General features: G+C 42.3%; 1 protein-coding gene across 1 annotated transcript in view; it reads left to right on the forward strand.

Annotated features, from left to right (window-relative positions):
- Nucleotides 1-17,125, forward strand: part of TRIP11 (thyroid hormone receptor interactor 11) — a gene marked incomplete in the record, with an annotated part of 367,784 nt that overhangs the window by 109,296 nt on the left and 241,363 nt on the right. Inside the window, 1 exon segment of the mRNA XM_053697549.1 lies at nt 15,358-15,523. Coding sequence (XP_053553524.1) covers nt 15,358-15,523 — 166 coding nt within the window.

A 17,125-nucleotide genomic window follows, 5' to 3' on the forward strand; every position in this document is an offset into this window, starting at 1 on the left:
TCGAGGGCTCCTCTTCTTTTGCTCACGGTTGGAAGATCAACGCAGGAAAGAGTTCCCTGGTTCCCAGCAACAGGGTGGAGTTCCTGGGTACGATAATAGACTCTATGTCCATGAAGATATTTTTCACAGATCAGCGGCGCAGGAATCTTGCGTCCACCTGTCTTGCCCGTCGGTGGCTTAATGTATGGAGGTGATAGGTCTCATGGTGTCAAGCATAGATGTCATCCCATTCGCCAGGTTCCATCTCAGACCTCTTCAATTGTGCATGTTAAGACAGTGGAACGGCGATCATTCAGATCTATCACAGCAGATATCCATGGATGCTTGGACTCTGAACTCCCTCTCTTGGTGAATTTGTCTGGAGCAACTGTCCATGGGGACATCCTTCTTGCGACCGTCCTGGGAGATTGTGACCACGGACGCCAGTCTGACAGGATGGGGAGCTGTTTGGGGTGCCAGGATGGCACAAGGAAGGTGGTCAAGGGAGGAGTCTCTCCGATCAACATCCTAGAACTAAGAGCAATTTACAATGCTCTAAAGGCATGGCCTTTTCTGGAGTCGGTCAGTTTCATCAGATTCCAGACCGACATTACCTCGGTTGCTTACATCAACCACTAGGGGGGTACGAAGAGCTCTCTCGTGATGGTGTCTCGGATTCTGGAGTGGGCGAAGTCCCACGACTGCTCGCTCTCAGCAATTCGCATTCTGGGTGTGGACAACTGGGGAGCGGACTTTCTCAGCAGACAATCCTTCCATCTGGGGTAATGGTCTCTTCACCCTGAGGTGTTTGCTGAGATTTGTCACAGGTGGGGAGCACCGGAGATAGTTCTCATGGCGTCCAGACTCAATTGCAAGCTATCTCGATATGGGTCGAGGTCCAGGGATCCCCCAGGCAGAGCTGATAGATGCCTTAGTAGTTCCTTTGGGATTCAGCCTAGCTTACATTTTCCCACCGTTACCACTTCTACCTCGCGTAGTAGCACGCATCAAACAGGAGCGGGCCCCCGGCCATTCTGATTGCTCCTTCGTGGCTGCGGAGGATGTGGTTTTTGGATCTGTTGGGGATTTCATCCTCTTCGCCGTGGAGGTTACCCTGTCGCAGGGATCTGCTTTCACAGGGCCCCTTTCAACATCGAAATCTAGATTCTCTGAGGCTGACTGCGTGGAGATTGAACGCCTAGTCTTAGCCAAGAGAGGCTTTTCAGAAAGTGTGATTGATACTCTAATTCAGGCAAGGAAGCCAGTCACTCGTCGCATCTACCATAAGGTGTGGAGGACTTACTGGTCCTGGTGTGAGCAGCATGGATATCCTTGGCACAAGGTGAAGGTATCCAGGATTCTGTCCTTTCTCCAAGACGGTTTGGAGAAGAGTCTTGCCGCTAGTTCCTTAAAGGGACAGATTTCGGCATTATCAGTTTTGTTGCATAGGAGGCTCGCTGAGCTCCCTGACATTCAATCTTTTGTTCAGGCTCTGTCTAGAATCAGGCCTGTCTTTAGACAGTTGGCTCCCCCTTGCAGCTTAAGCTTAGTCCTTAAGGTTTTGCAGAGGTTTCTGTATGAACCTCTGCATTCCATAGACATTAAGATTCTGTACTGGAAGGTTCTCTTCCTGTTGGCTTTTGCATCTGCACGCAGAGTATCTGAACTAGCTGCCTTGCAATGTGATCCTCCTTATCTGGTGTTTCATGCGGATAAGACTGTACTTCGCACTGGGTTGGGTTTTCTCCCCAAGGTGGTGTCCAACCGTAACATCAATCAGGAAATAGTTGTTCCTTCTTTGTGTCCTAACCCTTCTTCTTCAAAGGAGAGGTTACTTCATAACCTGGATGTGGTTCGTGAATTGAAGTTCTATCTTCAGGCTACAAAGGATTTCAGACAGTCTACATCTCTTTTTGTGGTGTATTCTGGGAAGCGCAAGAGGTAAAGGGCCTCTGCTACTTCTTTGTCTTTTTGGTTGAGGAGCTTGATTCACTTGGCTTATGAGACAGCAGGACATAAACCTCCTCAGAGGATCACGGCTCATTCGACTAGAGCTGTGGTTTCGTCTTGGGCCTTCAAGAAAGAGGCCTCTATGGAGCAAATTTGTAAGGCGGCTACCTGGTCCTCCTTACATACTTTTACAAAGTTTTTACAAATTTGACATTTTTGCTTCTGCAGAAGCTGTGTTTGCAGGCTGTGGTGCCCTCAGATTAGGGTCCGCCTTTTACCCTCCCGGTTTCATTCAATGTTCTCCAGAGCCTGGGTATATGTTCCCACAAGTTATGAATGAAGGGGAGGAGAGTCCACGGCTCCCGCCCGTATCTCCGTTGGGCAGCCCTAAATGTATTCATCTTCTGGCACCTTTTTTTTTTTACCCTGATATTTCTCCTACTGTTCTTGGTTCCCTCGGCAGAATGACTGGGGGATGAGGGAAGTGGGGGAGGTATTTAAGCCTTTGGCTGGGGTGTCTTTGCCTCCTCCTGGTGGCCAGGTTCTTAATTCCCACAAGTTATGAATAAAGCTGTGGACTCTCCTCCCCTCGATGGAAATGAATTTATCAGGTAAGCATAATTTGTTTTGTTCTGATGAAGGGGATGTAATCTTCTTTGAAATTTCAATGTCAATATATTTGACCTGTAATTTATTCAAAAGCCTGAGCGTGCACTTTACTTGTGTTTGATATTCATTACATAATTGCACCCATGTAGCTGGCACTTGTTGAGTTTAATCTTCTGCTTTGGAATATTACATATAATGTGTGTAAATAATAATTCTATAATATTTAATAATGTGTTTTATTGTGTATTTACTGTAACTATTTAACATTCCAATGTTCTTTATATAGGGAGAAAGGTTATTTGTATTTTAAATTGATTTTGATATATCTTTTCTTCTTAAATGGAAAGAGTCCACAGCTGCATTCATTACTTTTGGGAACTAAGAACCTGGCCACCAGGAGGAGGCAAAGACACCCCAGCCAAAGGCTTAAATACTCCTCCCACTTCCCTCATCCCCCAGTCATTCTTTGCCTTTCGTCCCAGGAGGTTGGCAGAGAAGTGTCAGAATTTAATTTGTCTCTTATGGAGGGTAGTACTCTTCGACATGGGACAGGAGTTTTAAGTAATCCTGTCAGTCTCTCAGTGAGGGCTTGGATGAAAGTTAGAGTCCGGAGATGCAGGGAGAGGCTTTCTGCGAAACCATCCCAACTTATGTTAACAGCTCCTCAAGCAATCGGCGTTGTCAAACTTTGCTCTGCTGCCTGCTTTCTTCTCTCAAGTCCATGGCGGAGGCGATGCTACTACCCGTCACACTTGAAGGGCCGTGTTCCTGTTCGACGGCGTAGATTCCGGTAAGATTGTTTCATTTTCTTTCTCGCGAATGTACTGTAATACAGATGTTTTCCCGTTAGGCTACCACCTTGCGGGACTAACTTAACATAAGAGTCTTAGTGAGTCTCCTTTTAGTATCTTGGAATCAAGGTTTAATATCTCCTGAGGGGGGTTATTAAACAGGTTTTCTTCTATACGAGTACACGGATTCATCCTTTACTTGTGGGATATTATCCTCCTGCTAACAGGAAGTGGCAAAGAGCACCACAGCAGAGCTGTCTCTATAGCTCATCCCTTAGCTCCACCCCCCAGTCATTCTCTTTGCCTACTCTAAGTACTAGGAAGGGTAAAGTGAAAGAGGTGATAAAATGTTAGTTTTTATTTTCTTCAAGCAAGAGTTTTTTATTTTAAATGGTACCGGTGTGTACTATTTACTCTCAGGCAGCAAATGGATGAAGACTGCCTGGAGGCTGATGATCTTAGCATTTGTCACTAAGATCCAAAGCAGTTCCCACAGAGGCTGAGGGGTACAAGAAACTTCAATGTGAGGAATGTTTTCATGCTATATAGCAGTGAGGTATGTTCATTCATTTTTTCTGGAGAGACTGTGGTATTTCAGAAACGATGACAGTATCCCCATGAGGGTAAGGGTAAGCAGTAATCCTAAGAGTTATAGAAGGGTATTACTAAGCTTGCATAAGGGGCCAATTAAAAAATGGTTGACACTGAGTTTTGAATGTTTGTGGGCAAACGTTTTGTGAACTGGGAGTGCTGTTAACGTTTTTTGGGCAATAACGTTTTGTGGCAACTTTATTGAGGGTACACTTGGCTTATTTTTTTGGGTCTCAAAATCCACATGGCTAGTTTGGAACCGCTCTGGTGTGGTTCATTTAGGCTGACAAAGCATCGAGTGAGATGGACGGGGCCTATTTTCGCGCCTCAGATGCGCAGTTGTATTTACTATGCAAGCAGCAAGCTCCAACTCCGGAGAGCCCTTGTGGAAGTATTGGGCCAAATCGAAGCTTTAACCCAAATTTTCCAATTCCTGAGGGCAGGTTGGCGCCACAGCAGGGCTGTGGTGAGGTGCTGGGGGTGTTTTCACAATAAAGGGTTAAATGTTTGTTTTTCTTGTGGGGCAAACTTAACTACACAAATTGAGTCTTATATCAAAAATTTTAAAAGACTGGTGTATTTTAAAGCAGTTTTGCAGAACGTGTATGCTTTTTTTCTCTTAAAGGCGCAGTACCGTTTTTTAAGATTTGTTATTTTTTTCACTAAATAAAGTGTTTTCAAGCCTGTTTGTGGTCATTACTAGTCTGTTCAACATGTCTGAGAGAAGCCATGTGTGTAGAAGCATTGTGACTTAGAATGTGTCCCTCATGCACTGAAAGGTCAATAAATTGCAAAGAACATATTTTAGCTAATAAAATTGTCGCAGGATGATTCTCAGTCAGAAGGGAATCAGGTTATGCCATCTAATTCTCCTCAAGTGCCACAACCATTAAAGGGACATGCCACCCACATTTTTTCTTTTATGATTTAGAAAGAGAATGCAATTTTAAACATCTTTCTAATTTACTTATATTATCTAATTTGTTTTATTCTCTTGATATTCTTTGATGAAAAGCATATCTAGATATGCTCACTAGCTGCTGATTGGTTTCTGCACATAGAAGCCTTGTGTGATTGGCTCACCATGTGCATTGCTTTTTCTTCAACTAAGGATATCTAAAAAATGAAGCAAAATAAATAATGGAAGTAAATTGTTATGATGTTTAAATTTCTATTCTCTATCTGAATCATGAAAGAAAGATTTTGGGTTTAGTGGCCCTTTAACGCCCGCACAAACGACGCCAAGTACTTCTAGTGCGTCTAATTCTTTCACCCTGCAAGATATGGCCACAGTTATGAATACTACCCTCACAGAGGTTTTATCTAAGCTGCCTGGGTTGCAGGGGAAGCGCAGTAGGTGTGGTGTGAGAACAAATGCTGAGCCCTCTGACGCTTTATTAGCCATATCCGATGTACACTCACAATGTTCTGAGTTGGGGGTGAGGGATTTGCTGTCTGAGGGAGAGATTTCTGATTCAGGAAAGATGTTCCCTTAGACAGACTCAGATATGATGGCTTTTAAATTTAAACTAGAACACCTCCACTTGTTACTCAGGGAGGTTTTAGCGACTCTGGATGATTGTGACCCTATTGTAGTTCCAGAGAAATTGTGTAAAATGGACAGATATCTAGAGGTTCCTGCCTACACTGATGTTTCCGGTCCCTAAGAGGATTTCGGACGTTGTTACTAAGGAGTGGGATAGACCAGGTATTCCGTTCGCTCCCCCTCCTACTTTTAAGAAAATGTTTCCCATATCAGACACCATGCGGGATTTGTGACAGACGGTCCCTAAGGTGGAGGGAGCTATTTCTACCCTGGCTAAGCGTACAACTATACCTATTGAGGACAGTTGTGCTTTCAAAGATCCTATGGATAAAAAATTAGAGGGTCTCCTAAAGAAAATATTCGTTCATCAGGGTTTTCTTCTGCAACCTATAGCGTGCATTGTTCCTGTAACTACTGCAGCTGCTTTTTGGTTCGAGGCTCTGGAGGAGGCTCTTCAGGTTGAGACCCCATTAGATGATATTCTAGATAGAATTAGGGCTCTCAAGCTAGCTAATTCTTTCATTACAGATGCCGCTTTTCAACTGGCTAAATTAGCGGCAAAGAATTCAGGTTTTGCCATTTTAGCACGTACGGCGTTATGGCTTAAGTCCTGGTCTGCTGATGTGTCATCAAAATCTAAGCTTTTAGCCATCCCTTTCAAAGGTAAGACCCTATTTGGGCCTGAACTGAAAGAGATCATTTCAGACATCACTGGAGGAAAAGGCCATGCCCTTCCTCAGGATAAGACAAATAAGATGAGAACCAAACAAAATAATTTTTGTTCCTTTCGAAACTTCAAAGGTGGTCCCTCTACCTCTTCCCCTGCTGCGAAACAAGAGGGGAATTTTGCTCAATCCAAGTCAGTCTGGAGACCTAACCAGACTTGGAACAAAGGTAAACAGGCCAAGAAGCCCGCTGCTGCCACCAATACATCATGAAGGGGTAGCCAGCGATCCGGGACGGATCTAGTAGGGGGCAGACTTTCTCTCTTCGCTCAGGCTTGGGCAAGAGACGTTCAGGATTCTTGGGCTTTGAAATCTAGAAGATACCCCTGGGTTACGATTTCTAAAGATTCTCCTCCAAGGGGGAGATTCCATCTTTCTCAATTGTCTGTAAACCAGACAAAAAGAGAGGCATTCTTACACTGTGTAGAAGACCTATATACCATGGGAGTGATCTGCCCAGTTCTGAAAATGGAACAGGGGCAGGGGTTTTACTCCAATCTGTTTGTGGTTCCCAAAAAGGAGGGAACCTTCAGACCAATTTTAGATCTCAAGATCCTAAACAAATTCCTCAGAGTCCCATCCTTCAAGATGGAGACCATTCTGACTATTTTACCAATGATCCAGGAGGGTCAATATATGACCACCGTGGACTTAAAGGATGCGTATCTACACCTTTGAACAAATCTAGTTTCTCTGCGGCTGACTGCCTGGAGATTGAACACTTGATTTTATCCAAGCGGGGATTCTCTGAGTCGGTCATAGATACCTTGATTCAGGCTCGAAAGCCTGTCACTAGGAAAATTTATCATAAGATATGGCGTAAATATCTTTATTGGTGCGAATCCAAAGACTACTCAAGGAGTAAGATCAGGATTCCTAGGATTTTGTCCTTTCTCCAAGAAGGATTGGAGAAGGGGCTATCAGCTAGTTCCTTAAAGGGACAGATATCTGCTTTATCAATTGTATTGCACAAGCGTCTGGCAGATGTTCCAGACGTTCAGTCGTTTTGTCAGGCTTTAGTTAGAATCAAGCCTGTGTTTAAACCTGTTGCTCCGCCATGGAGTTTGAATTTAGTTCTTAAAGTTCTTCAAGGGGTTCCGTTTGAACCTATGCATTCCATAGATATTAAGCTTCTATCTTGGAAGGTTCTGTTTTTAGTTGCTATCTCTTTGGCTCGAAGAGTTTCTGAACTATCTGCATTGCAATGCGACTCACCTTATCTTGTTTTCCATGCTGATAAGGTGGTTTTGCGTACCAAACCTGGATTCCTTCCTCAGGTTGTTACTAATAGGAATATTAATCAGGAAATTGTTGTTCCTTCTCTGTGTCCTAATCCTTCCTCTAAGAAGGAGCGTGTGTTGCACAACTTGGATGTGGTTTGAAGTTTTACTTGCAAGCGACCAAAGATTTCCGTCAAACATCTTCTTTGTTTGTTGTCTATTCTGGAAAACGTAGAGGTCAAAAAGCTATGGCTACCTCTTTCTTTTTGGCTGAAAAGCATAATCCGTTTGGCATACGAGACTGCTGGACAGCAGCCTCCTGAAAAAATTACAGCTCACTCTACTAGAGCGGTGGCTTCCACATGGGCTTTTAAAAATGATGCTTCTGTTGAATAGATTTGTAAGGCTGCGACTTGGTCTTCGCTTCATACCTTTTCCAAATTTTACAAATTTGATACTTTTGCTTCTTCAGAGGCTATTTTTGGGAGAAAAGTTCTTCAAGCAGTGGTGCCTTCTGTTTAGCCATCTGTCTTGTCCCTCCCGTTCATCCGTGTCCTGTAGCTTTGGTATTATATCCCACAAGTAAAGGATGAATCTGTGGACTCGTCGTACCTTTATAGAAGAAAAGTAAATTTTTGCTTACTTGATAAATTAATTTCTTCTATGGTACGACGAGTCCATGGCCCACCCTGTCATTTTAAGACAGATTATATTTTATGATTTTAAACTTCAGTCACCTCTGCATCTTTTAGTTTCTCCTTTTTCTTCCTGTACCTTCGGTCGAATGACTGGGGGGTGGAGCTAAGGGAGGAGCTATATAGACAGCTCTGCTGTGGTGCTCTTTGCCACTTCCTGTTAGCAGCAGGATAATATCCCACAAGTAAAGGATGAATCCGTGGACTCGTCGTACCATAGAAGAAATTAATTTATCAGGTAAGCATAAATTTACTTTTTTTTTTAATCATGTTTATTATGTGATTCAACCTGCTTATGTGTAGTGTTAAATGGTCTCATGGCTTGGAACATAAGGGCCTTTAGAAGTGATGCGACCTTATGGTTGGGCGCGCCTTTTTTGGACTATACGGTTCACCTTCTGGCCAGGCGTGATTACGCTCCGTCTTCCATTTCTGCATTCCTGACCGTGTGGCGATTGAGAAATTCTAGTTCCTAGGGGTCTGGTTCATAGGAGGTGGTGAGTGCCCCAGCCATTGTGGGTGTCAGGTGCCATTTTGTTTTGTCTTATAGTCCATATTGGCATAATTCTCTATCCAGTTATGGAGGATTCTGAATCTGAGACTGTTCAAATTTCAGATTCTTCATCCGGGGAAGAATCCGGATTGGCCTCGTTGACACATGTCAATCATTTATGTTCGGTGTGCCTTATTAGAGCGCCTTGTTTCTCGGGCCGATTGCTTATGTTACTATTTTACAGTTTTACACTAAGAATTCTAGAGGACCTGTGGGTCCGTGAGGCGGGAAGGATTGTCTGTCCTTATAGCCTTCAATCTGGATGACTGGGTCAGTGGTGTTTCCGCTGCGTCTCTTTCTTGTTCTGATGTTATTGGAACCTAGAGTTCCCTTCCCCATGTAGTGGAGGGTTAGCGGACTTAGTGCCTTCTTTCCTCCATTTTGAGCGTTTGGCCGTTTTTAATGCTAGGGACTTGTCCTTTGGGAACTTGGTCCTCAGCAGCTAGTTTGACAGCTGAGACCGGACTTTTAGACTTAAGGGCTGGTTTGGAGTTCCCCAGTTTCTGGGAACTTGGGCTATGTCCTTACTCGGACTACTTGACCTGGTCATGGTTGGTCAGGTTTTCTGAGTGACTGTTGCTCATTGAGCTGTTCTGCGCCCTATGGTCGGATTCCCTGGGTCAGCTTGCTGTAGTAACCGTTGGATTCACTGCTCTGCAGACAAATGGGTTTTCATTGTCTTTGCTGCGGCATTGCGCATGGGATCTTTGTTAGCGAGCTAGTCTTAGCCTCTTTGTTGGGGATTGATTTCTCCTTTAGCCTGGGGCTTTGTGGCTGTGGACAGGTGATGCCTTTTGGCCACATCCCTTTTCTTAGGATGAGGGCTTATGCTCCTTCTTCTGCAGATATGGTTCCTTTCTTAAGGCTTCTCCTGGTTTCAGGAGGTTGGAATTTATGGGTTAACCTTCAGAGAGAGGTGTTCTCTCTGGGTTGTTACATTCCATCTGGAGTCTTGCTGGCTCTGTGTCGAGAATGTTGGGCCTTTTAGTTAGATCCTTGGGTCTACGGCCTTGTCGCCTGTTCTTTGAGTCGGGTTGTACCCGTGCTCGGTTGGATGGCGGTGGCCATTCTTCGGCTCGTTTTTTAACTGGTTTTGGGGTCTTTTCCCTGCTTTAGAAGTGCCGATGCTTGGGCTAGCCCGCTGGGAGTGGGTTCTAAGAGACGTTGTCTTTTTCAGGATCTAGGTTTGCATAGCGTTAGCTTCCTAGGCTTACAAGCAGGAGATCCAGGTTTACACTGCCTTCGGGTTCTGGGTGTAATCTCTCTTCTTGGGGGGCCTCGTTTGAGGTTGTGTATCCCCTTTTGGAGACCTGCAGCTGGATTGCCTAGAGTGTGCCCTCTGTCTGGGGGTTTCTTTTTTGCAGTCTGTCTTCTTGCTGGCAGCTTCTGCTTCTCAGCAGTATTCTTCTGTGTCATCCTGATGCTTTCTGTGTGTTCTTGACTCAGGGTTTCATCTGGGTTGTTGCACTTTTTTTGTGATGGAATACTTTGTATTTTAAGTTCGGACAATGTGAGGTTTGAGAGTACAGTTTCTCTGTTTCTGCGCTGGTTTTATAACTCTGGTTTTTGCCGGGTATAGGCATAGCCTCCCCTTATCTGTCAGGACCTATTTGTGTCTTGCCAGCTGGGCTTGCTATTAGGGGGTTTTCCTTTTTGGATGTGATGTACTCCCGGTTTTCCTTCGGTTCTCCCTTGCCTTGTTCCTTGGGAGTTCAGGCTGGTGTTCCCTTCATTAGTGCGGGGTGAGTGGTGGGGAACTGACTGTTGGGCGTCAGTGTCTCCCGGAAGACTGTTAGCTCAGTTGAGTCCCATTTGTACTCTCTCTAGCTAGGCTGCTGGACTATCTGCGGGTCAGTTTCCTTGGGGCTTTTTCTTCTTCGGGTTGCACGCTTTAGGCCTAACACGGTGTCAGGCTTATGTGCGCGAATCTGACAGGAGTGCACTAATTCTTTGTGTGCTAACCAGACGTGTTTATATTAAGGTGCATTATGTATTTATTGAACATACAATTTCTTTCTAATGGCAGTGAGAGTCTACCAATTCATTCATTACCTATGGAAAAATACTTCACCTGGCCACCAGGAGGAGGCAAACAAATGATTAAATATCCCTCCCACTTCCCCTACCCTCCCAGTAATTCTTTGCTTTGTCTACAATTAGGATGGTAGAGAGTGGTGCTCTGCTGAAGATTTCTTTGTTCCTTAATGGATTGTTTCTTGCAAGAAAGGACTGGGGGTGTTTAGCAGCAATGTAATCCTCTTAGTAAGAGAATTGGTGAAAGTTGGCCACTGGATGTCGCAGGGAAGCTTCCCATGCCTCCTTCCAGTACACTTAAGCTATCCTCCCTTTCAGGCAAACAGTTTTAGTCCCTGTAATCAGCAATGCATATACCTACTAGGAGTTAGTGTGTAAGGGGTGATATTTATGTCTGTATAAATGACTCTGGTGGAGGTTACACTAGACATATATGTGTGGGATGTATTTAAGAGAACCCGGTGCACACAACAACACACAATGGACCTCAGTGGGGTTTCATGTACCGAACAGTCTCACACTACCCAGTTCAGGGGCTAGTAGCCTATCTTAGGAGGGAATTGCATGGAATCTTATTCCCGGTGGGGACCGAAAGGTGTTAAATGATCTGTTATGGCCCTGAACGCTCAGGCACCTTAGTACTCTGTTTCTTATGGCACTTGGGTGGTTTATTATCCCTCGAAGGGCTAGTTGCCTCATATGGATACTGTATCTAGTGCCATGCCTTTTCCTCTGTAATGCCTTGTTGCTATCAGGGTTGTGAGAGAACCCACACTCCTTTATATCCTCTACAGGGTAGTTGCCTAATAGGTTTCCTGCAGTACTGCTTAGGCTGCAGTCTGGGTAGTTTCTCTTTAATTGAGGCACTTTATTAATGGAAGATCGACATTCTCAACCCATAACGATACAGGCTTGTTTTTTTTCTGGGGATTATACAGTGTATTGCTCCTTCATAGAGGAAACAGCCTTTTCACAAGTTTTTTCAGCATACTCGTTGATAGAGTTTACTCACTGGATTTGAGACGGTGGTTGGGTTAACGTTCCTGCCACAAGTCTAGTTTTGGCACAAATATAGTCTGCTCCTTTATGGGGCCTTGGAATGCACTTGTCTCTTCTCTCTGATGCGGTGAGACCGTCTGAGCAGCGGCATGGAGCTCTCGTTTCCCTCGGGGTGCTTGTGATTGCGTGGTCGCACAGAGAACTTTCTCAGGGGTTTTCCCTGACCAGAGCAGCATGTATAGAAACAGCTCTAGTAGATAAGGTAGATTTATTAACTGTCCCTTTGAGACTGAAATGGAGATTATACTTATAGCTGTTTAAGCTCTCATAAAGGGGTTTGGGGATAATGTTTAAGTATGGAATCTGTTTGCCTCTCAGCACTTATCATTTTTCTCCATATATGAAAAATTTACTATTTTATTTTAATATGGAAAACCCATGCCTGGTGGATTTACAGAATATATGGGCATAATCCTCTTTAATAGACAATGTAAATTACATTTTTAAAGCTTATACTAACTAGTTCCTAGTTGGAAACTTTCTGTGTTTAAATTCCCTTATTTTTAAGTAGAATATAAACATTTCTGGTGGTTTGGTTTAGTGTCATAATTTGTGGGTTTCAATTTACTTATTATATGTAAAACAAGGATCTCACATGGTGCTTAAAGGTGCAGAACATTTTTGACAAATCATGTCTGATGTTTTGTCGCATTTTCATGTACATATGGAGGATCAATGTCAGACCTTAGTCAGGAGGTTGTTTGCTCTGCTACCTTGATTGAGGCACATAAGTTAATGCCATTCCTTCTGCTTGTTTTCATCTGTGTCCTATACAGTTAGGTATGCTCATCCAATGAAACAGGAATTTCTTGGACAGAAGATATCTATGAGAGAGTCTCTTTCCTGGAGGCTATTTTAGGATCCTTTTCTCCAGGGCATGTGCTTATTTTTTTCCCCTGGGTGAGCTTATCTATAAATGTGAGTTTGGGGCGCTGTGTGGAGGTCTTTGAGAGCTCAGGGGTCTTGGCACCCATAGGATGCGATCTTTCCCATTTGGCTTTCTGGAACTGAGGACCACCTTAAACGCTCTTCAGTTGTGGTCCCAGTGGCATTCCGTCAGTTTTATTACATATTTTCGGTGGTTAATGTCAATCTCCTGTGCGGAACTCGCAGTTCCCTGGCGATGAAGGAAATCTCTTGTATCCTTCAGTGGGCAGAGACTTTCCTATATCAAATATCGGCTCTCCACATCCAAGCGTGGATATTTGGGAGGTTTTCTAAGCAGACAGACTTTGCACTCCAGGAAATGGGTGCTAAACGAGGATTCTTTTGCAGCCCTCCAGCTAGTGGGGGTGCCCGGGGATATATTTGATGGTTTCCTGCATCAATGCCAAATTTGCTAAGATATGGATTGATGTTGAAGGGTCTTCAAGTGGATGTTACATGGCACTTCCGCCTAGTATATATTTTTCCACCTATTCTTCTTCCTCGAGTAATCTATCATGAGGAATTCTAGCAATTCTGCTAGCTCCGGCATGGCCACACCGGACTTGGTAAGCGGGTTTAGTGGAAATATCATTTACTCTTCCTGGCAGTTATCTCAGAGGCTGGACCTTCTGGCACAAAATCTTTCTATCAAGATCTAGTTTTCTCTGAGGATGTCTGCATGGAGCTTTTGTCTTGGAGAGGATTCTCTGAGACTGTTTTTGATACTTTGGTTAAGGCCAGAAAACCTGTTGCCAGGTGCATTTTCCACTAAACATGGAAGTATATATCTGTCATGGTGTGCAGATACTGCATATCCTTCAATTTCTTCAGGATGGTTTAGAGTTGGGCTTGTCAACTAGTTCCTTTAAGGGTCAAATTTCTGCCCTTTTTTGTTTTGTTACTTTAAAAGTTGACTAGGTTGCCAGATGTTCAGTTCTTTGTTCAGGCTAATGTTGGAATTAGTCCTATTTTCAAACCTGTTGCTCCTCTATGGAGTCTTCATCTTGTTTTTAGAGTTCTTTAACAAAATGAAAGTTTTTATCTTGAAAAGTTTTTTTTTTTTGTTTGTTTGTTGGCTATTTCAATTTTCTGCTTGCCTTTAAGGGTCCTGCATTATCAAAATGTTTATGCGGAGAGGGCTGTTTTGCGGACAAGGATGGTTACTTGGATTGTTTTCAACTCACTATATTAATCAGAGGATTGTGGTTTTATCTCCCCCCCCCCTAATCTTTCTTGGTCTAGCGAGAGGCTGTTTCACACTCTGCACAGGGTCAGAGCTTTAAAGTTCTAGCTTCATATTGCCATGAAATTTCTCCAATCGGCTTCCTTATTTGTCTTTCAGTTTGGTAAGGGTCAGAAAGTCTCTACTGTTCCCTCTCCTTCTGGTTCAGAAGTTTGTTTAGCGGATGTACATAGAAGTGGTCCAGCGGTCTCCATCCCGAATTTGTGCACATTCTATATGTGAGGCTGCTACTTGGCCTTGTTTTTTTTTCTCTTGGATTTCTTTTGAATGTTGTCTTGCTTCAGTAGAGGCATTCTTGGAGAGAAGGGTTCTTAAGGTGATGGTGCCTGGTTTGTTTGGCCTGCCTTTCCTACCTTTCCCTCCCTATTCATCTGTGTCCTTCACAGCTTGGCTATAGGTTTCCCATAGGTAATGAATGAATTTGTGGACTCTCTCTGCCATTAGAAAGAAAACATAATTTATACTTACCTGATGATAAATTATTTTCTTTCTTGGCAGTGAGAGTCCACAAACCGCCCTTAAATAATGTAGTGGCGGCAGTCTTTGGCACCTCTGTACCTCTTTTTACCTCTACATTTCCTTATCCTCGACTTGAACTACTGAGAGGGTAGGGGAAGTGGGAGGGATATTTAATCATTTGTTTGGGGTGTCTTTGCCTCCTCCTAGTGGCCAGGTCGAATGTTTTCCCATAGGTAATGAATGAATTTGTGGGCCCTCACTGCCAAGAAAGAAAATAATTTATCAGGTAAGCATAAATTGTTATTTAAATATATATTTATATATATATCTGATAATGTTAATGTAAAATATATATACATATATATCTATTTGTTAGATATATAGGTATATAGAAATATATTTGTTTTAAATAAAAGTAAAATTTTACTGTATGTGAAGAACATTGGAATGGGAAATATTAATAACTCCTGTTGGGTTATCGTGCGGGTGATGAGTGTTATTTTTTTTTTCTTCTTCTGTGCTCTCGGTTAAAGTCTATGGGAAGAATAAGTTAGCGCGGTTGCGATATCCGAAGTCCTCATGTTAGTTAGTGCGTCGATCTTTGCTTGCACACAAAAGTTTTACTTTAAACTTGTAATACATGTGCTAACCCACGCATGCAAAATCTTTACTTCTGCCGGTGTAAACGCTTGAGCGAAAGCGTACAGCTTGTAATCTGGCCCTATGTGAGGGTTAAACGCACAGCATTGCAGGGTTACTACCAAATGAGAGCATGCAATTTTTGTACTAATATTGTACCTTTAACTTTCCATAGCTATTTATCTCCATTACGATGACAAACTGCAAAACCTTTGTGTCTGACCTTTATACCTTCAACATATTTTTTACAATTTTTATTTTCTTTTTAACCTGCTATTTTCCATGGTTACCTTCTTAGCAACATATTAAATGACAGTTTATTGCTTCCTTTTGGCAGGATCTAAAACAGAAATTAAGTAAAGAGCTAGATGAGCATCAACATGAGTTTTCTGTATTACAAGATGCACATCGTCAGAAACTGGCTGAGATAACAAGGAGGCACAGAGAGGAACTGGCTGAATATGAAGAGAGAATTGAGGAGCTTGAAGAGCAGTTGCAACCAGGTTTGTTTGACAATTAGCTTATTCAGTTAGGTGGAAGTGTTTATTGTATGATTGTTTATTAAAACTATTAGCAAGTTAAAAAGTGCTGTTCTTAGGTGTATTTAACATAATTACTCTGCAGATAGTGCTTGATTGTCAGTATCTTAAAGGGACTGTAAACACTTACAATAAAACCCATAGTTAAACAACTTTACAATATATTTTATTATTTATTTTGCCTTTGTTTCCTGTAATTTGTCTGGAAGAGCATGTGTAAGGCTTCTCAAGGCTAACCTTGCCACTTATCTGTCTCTAATTTGCAGTTTATCTCATTTATGCTGAAGCCAAACAACTGAGGTTTTGTTATCAAAAACACAGTGGCAAGCCCTGCCATCTGCCAGACTTGAATCCAATTTGGCTCCTCTAAATAAAGACTTCTTTTCTTTTTTTTAATTAAGACACGTTTTTGAGAAAATGGCTGACAAAACATTGATCACAATGATTTACAAATATTTTTTTTCCTAGTATAGGCAAGTAATATATAACCTGACTTCTATAGGTGCCCTGGATACCGAAATATTGAATGTTTAAGTTAACAAGATGGTGAAAAAATGGTCAAAATAGCAAACTTTGCACCCCTATAACCTTGTAAATACAGAAGATATAGACCTGCAATCAATTTTGCATAGGCTCATGACTCAGGGGGGCCAATCAGTATGTCACTTTTTTTTATTTTTTAAAATCAAAGAATGGAGGTGGAGGACCATATGCTAAACTCATAGAGGCAGAGCAAGAGGTTTCATTTAGTGTGTTTTGTAGAAATGTACACAAAAAACTTGAGAGATTAAAGGAAATCTGATTGAGGTAGAACACATACGGTGCCTAAAAGACTTTTAAAAGGACATGTAAAAAAGAAGTCTGTTTGTTAGTGAGGAGACATTACAGTATGATTGATATAATAAGTCTAAATAACAATCATTTCACCCTTTTTGAAAAGAAAACAGCCACTCTTGGACTGCATACCATTTGATAAAATTAAGATGGGGGTTGAGAGGGATAAGAGATGGGGGAAAAAAGGACCACTTGTGGGCCCATTAGTAAATGTTACCAAATGTTGATATGGGAACCTTCATTAAAAAAGCTAATAGAATAAGAAATATAACACATTGCCTATTATAGCGTATAAATATAAAGTTAGCTATGAGCTGTGAAGCTAAGAGTTATTGGGGATGGAGCTAATAACAAATAAGCTAAGGGGAGGAGAATACCACACTAGATATGCATCAAATAGTGAATTATGTTGGTAGAGGTTATAAATAGGTGCGGGTGAGCTATCTCGGCCGCTGACAGCACACCGACTAGATAAGATAGTACCTACTTGCTTTTAATTTTATATACACAATACATTTATACCCAAAGAAGAAGCTTAGCACCAATACACTCTCTCATACCTTAGCATGTATTAATTAGAATACAGCGTAGAATAGGATTACACTCGCTATAGTAAATATTGGTACTCTAGTGCAGTGATTTTCAACCTTTTTTTTGCAGTGGAACACTTTTTTACATTATTTATATATATATATATATATATATATATATATATATATATATATATATATA

This window comes from Bombina bombina, chromosome 1 (assembly GCF_027579735.1).
Source record: "Bombina bombina isolate aBomBom1 chromosome 1, aBomBom1.pri, whole genome shotgun sequence".
Classification (NCBI taxonomy): domain Eukaryota; kingdom Metazoa; phylum Chordata; class Amphibia; order Anura; family Bombinatoridae; genus Bombina; species Bombina bombina.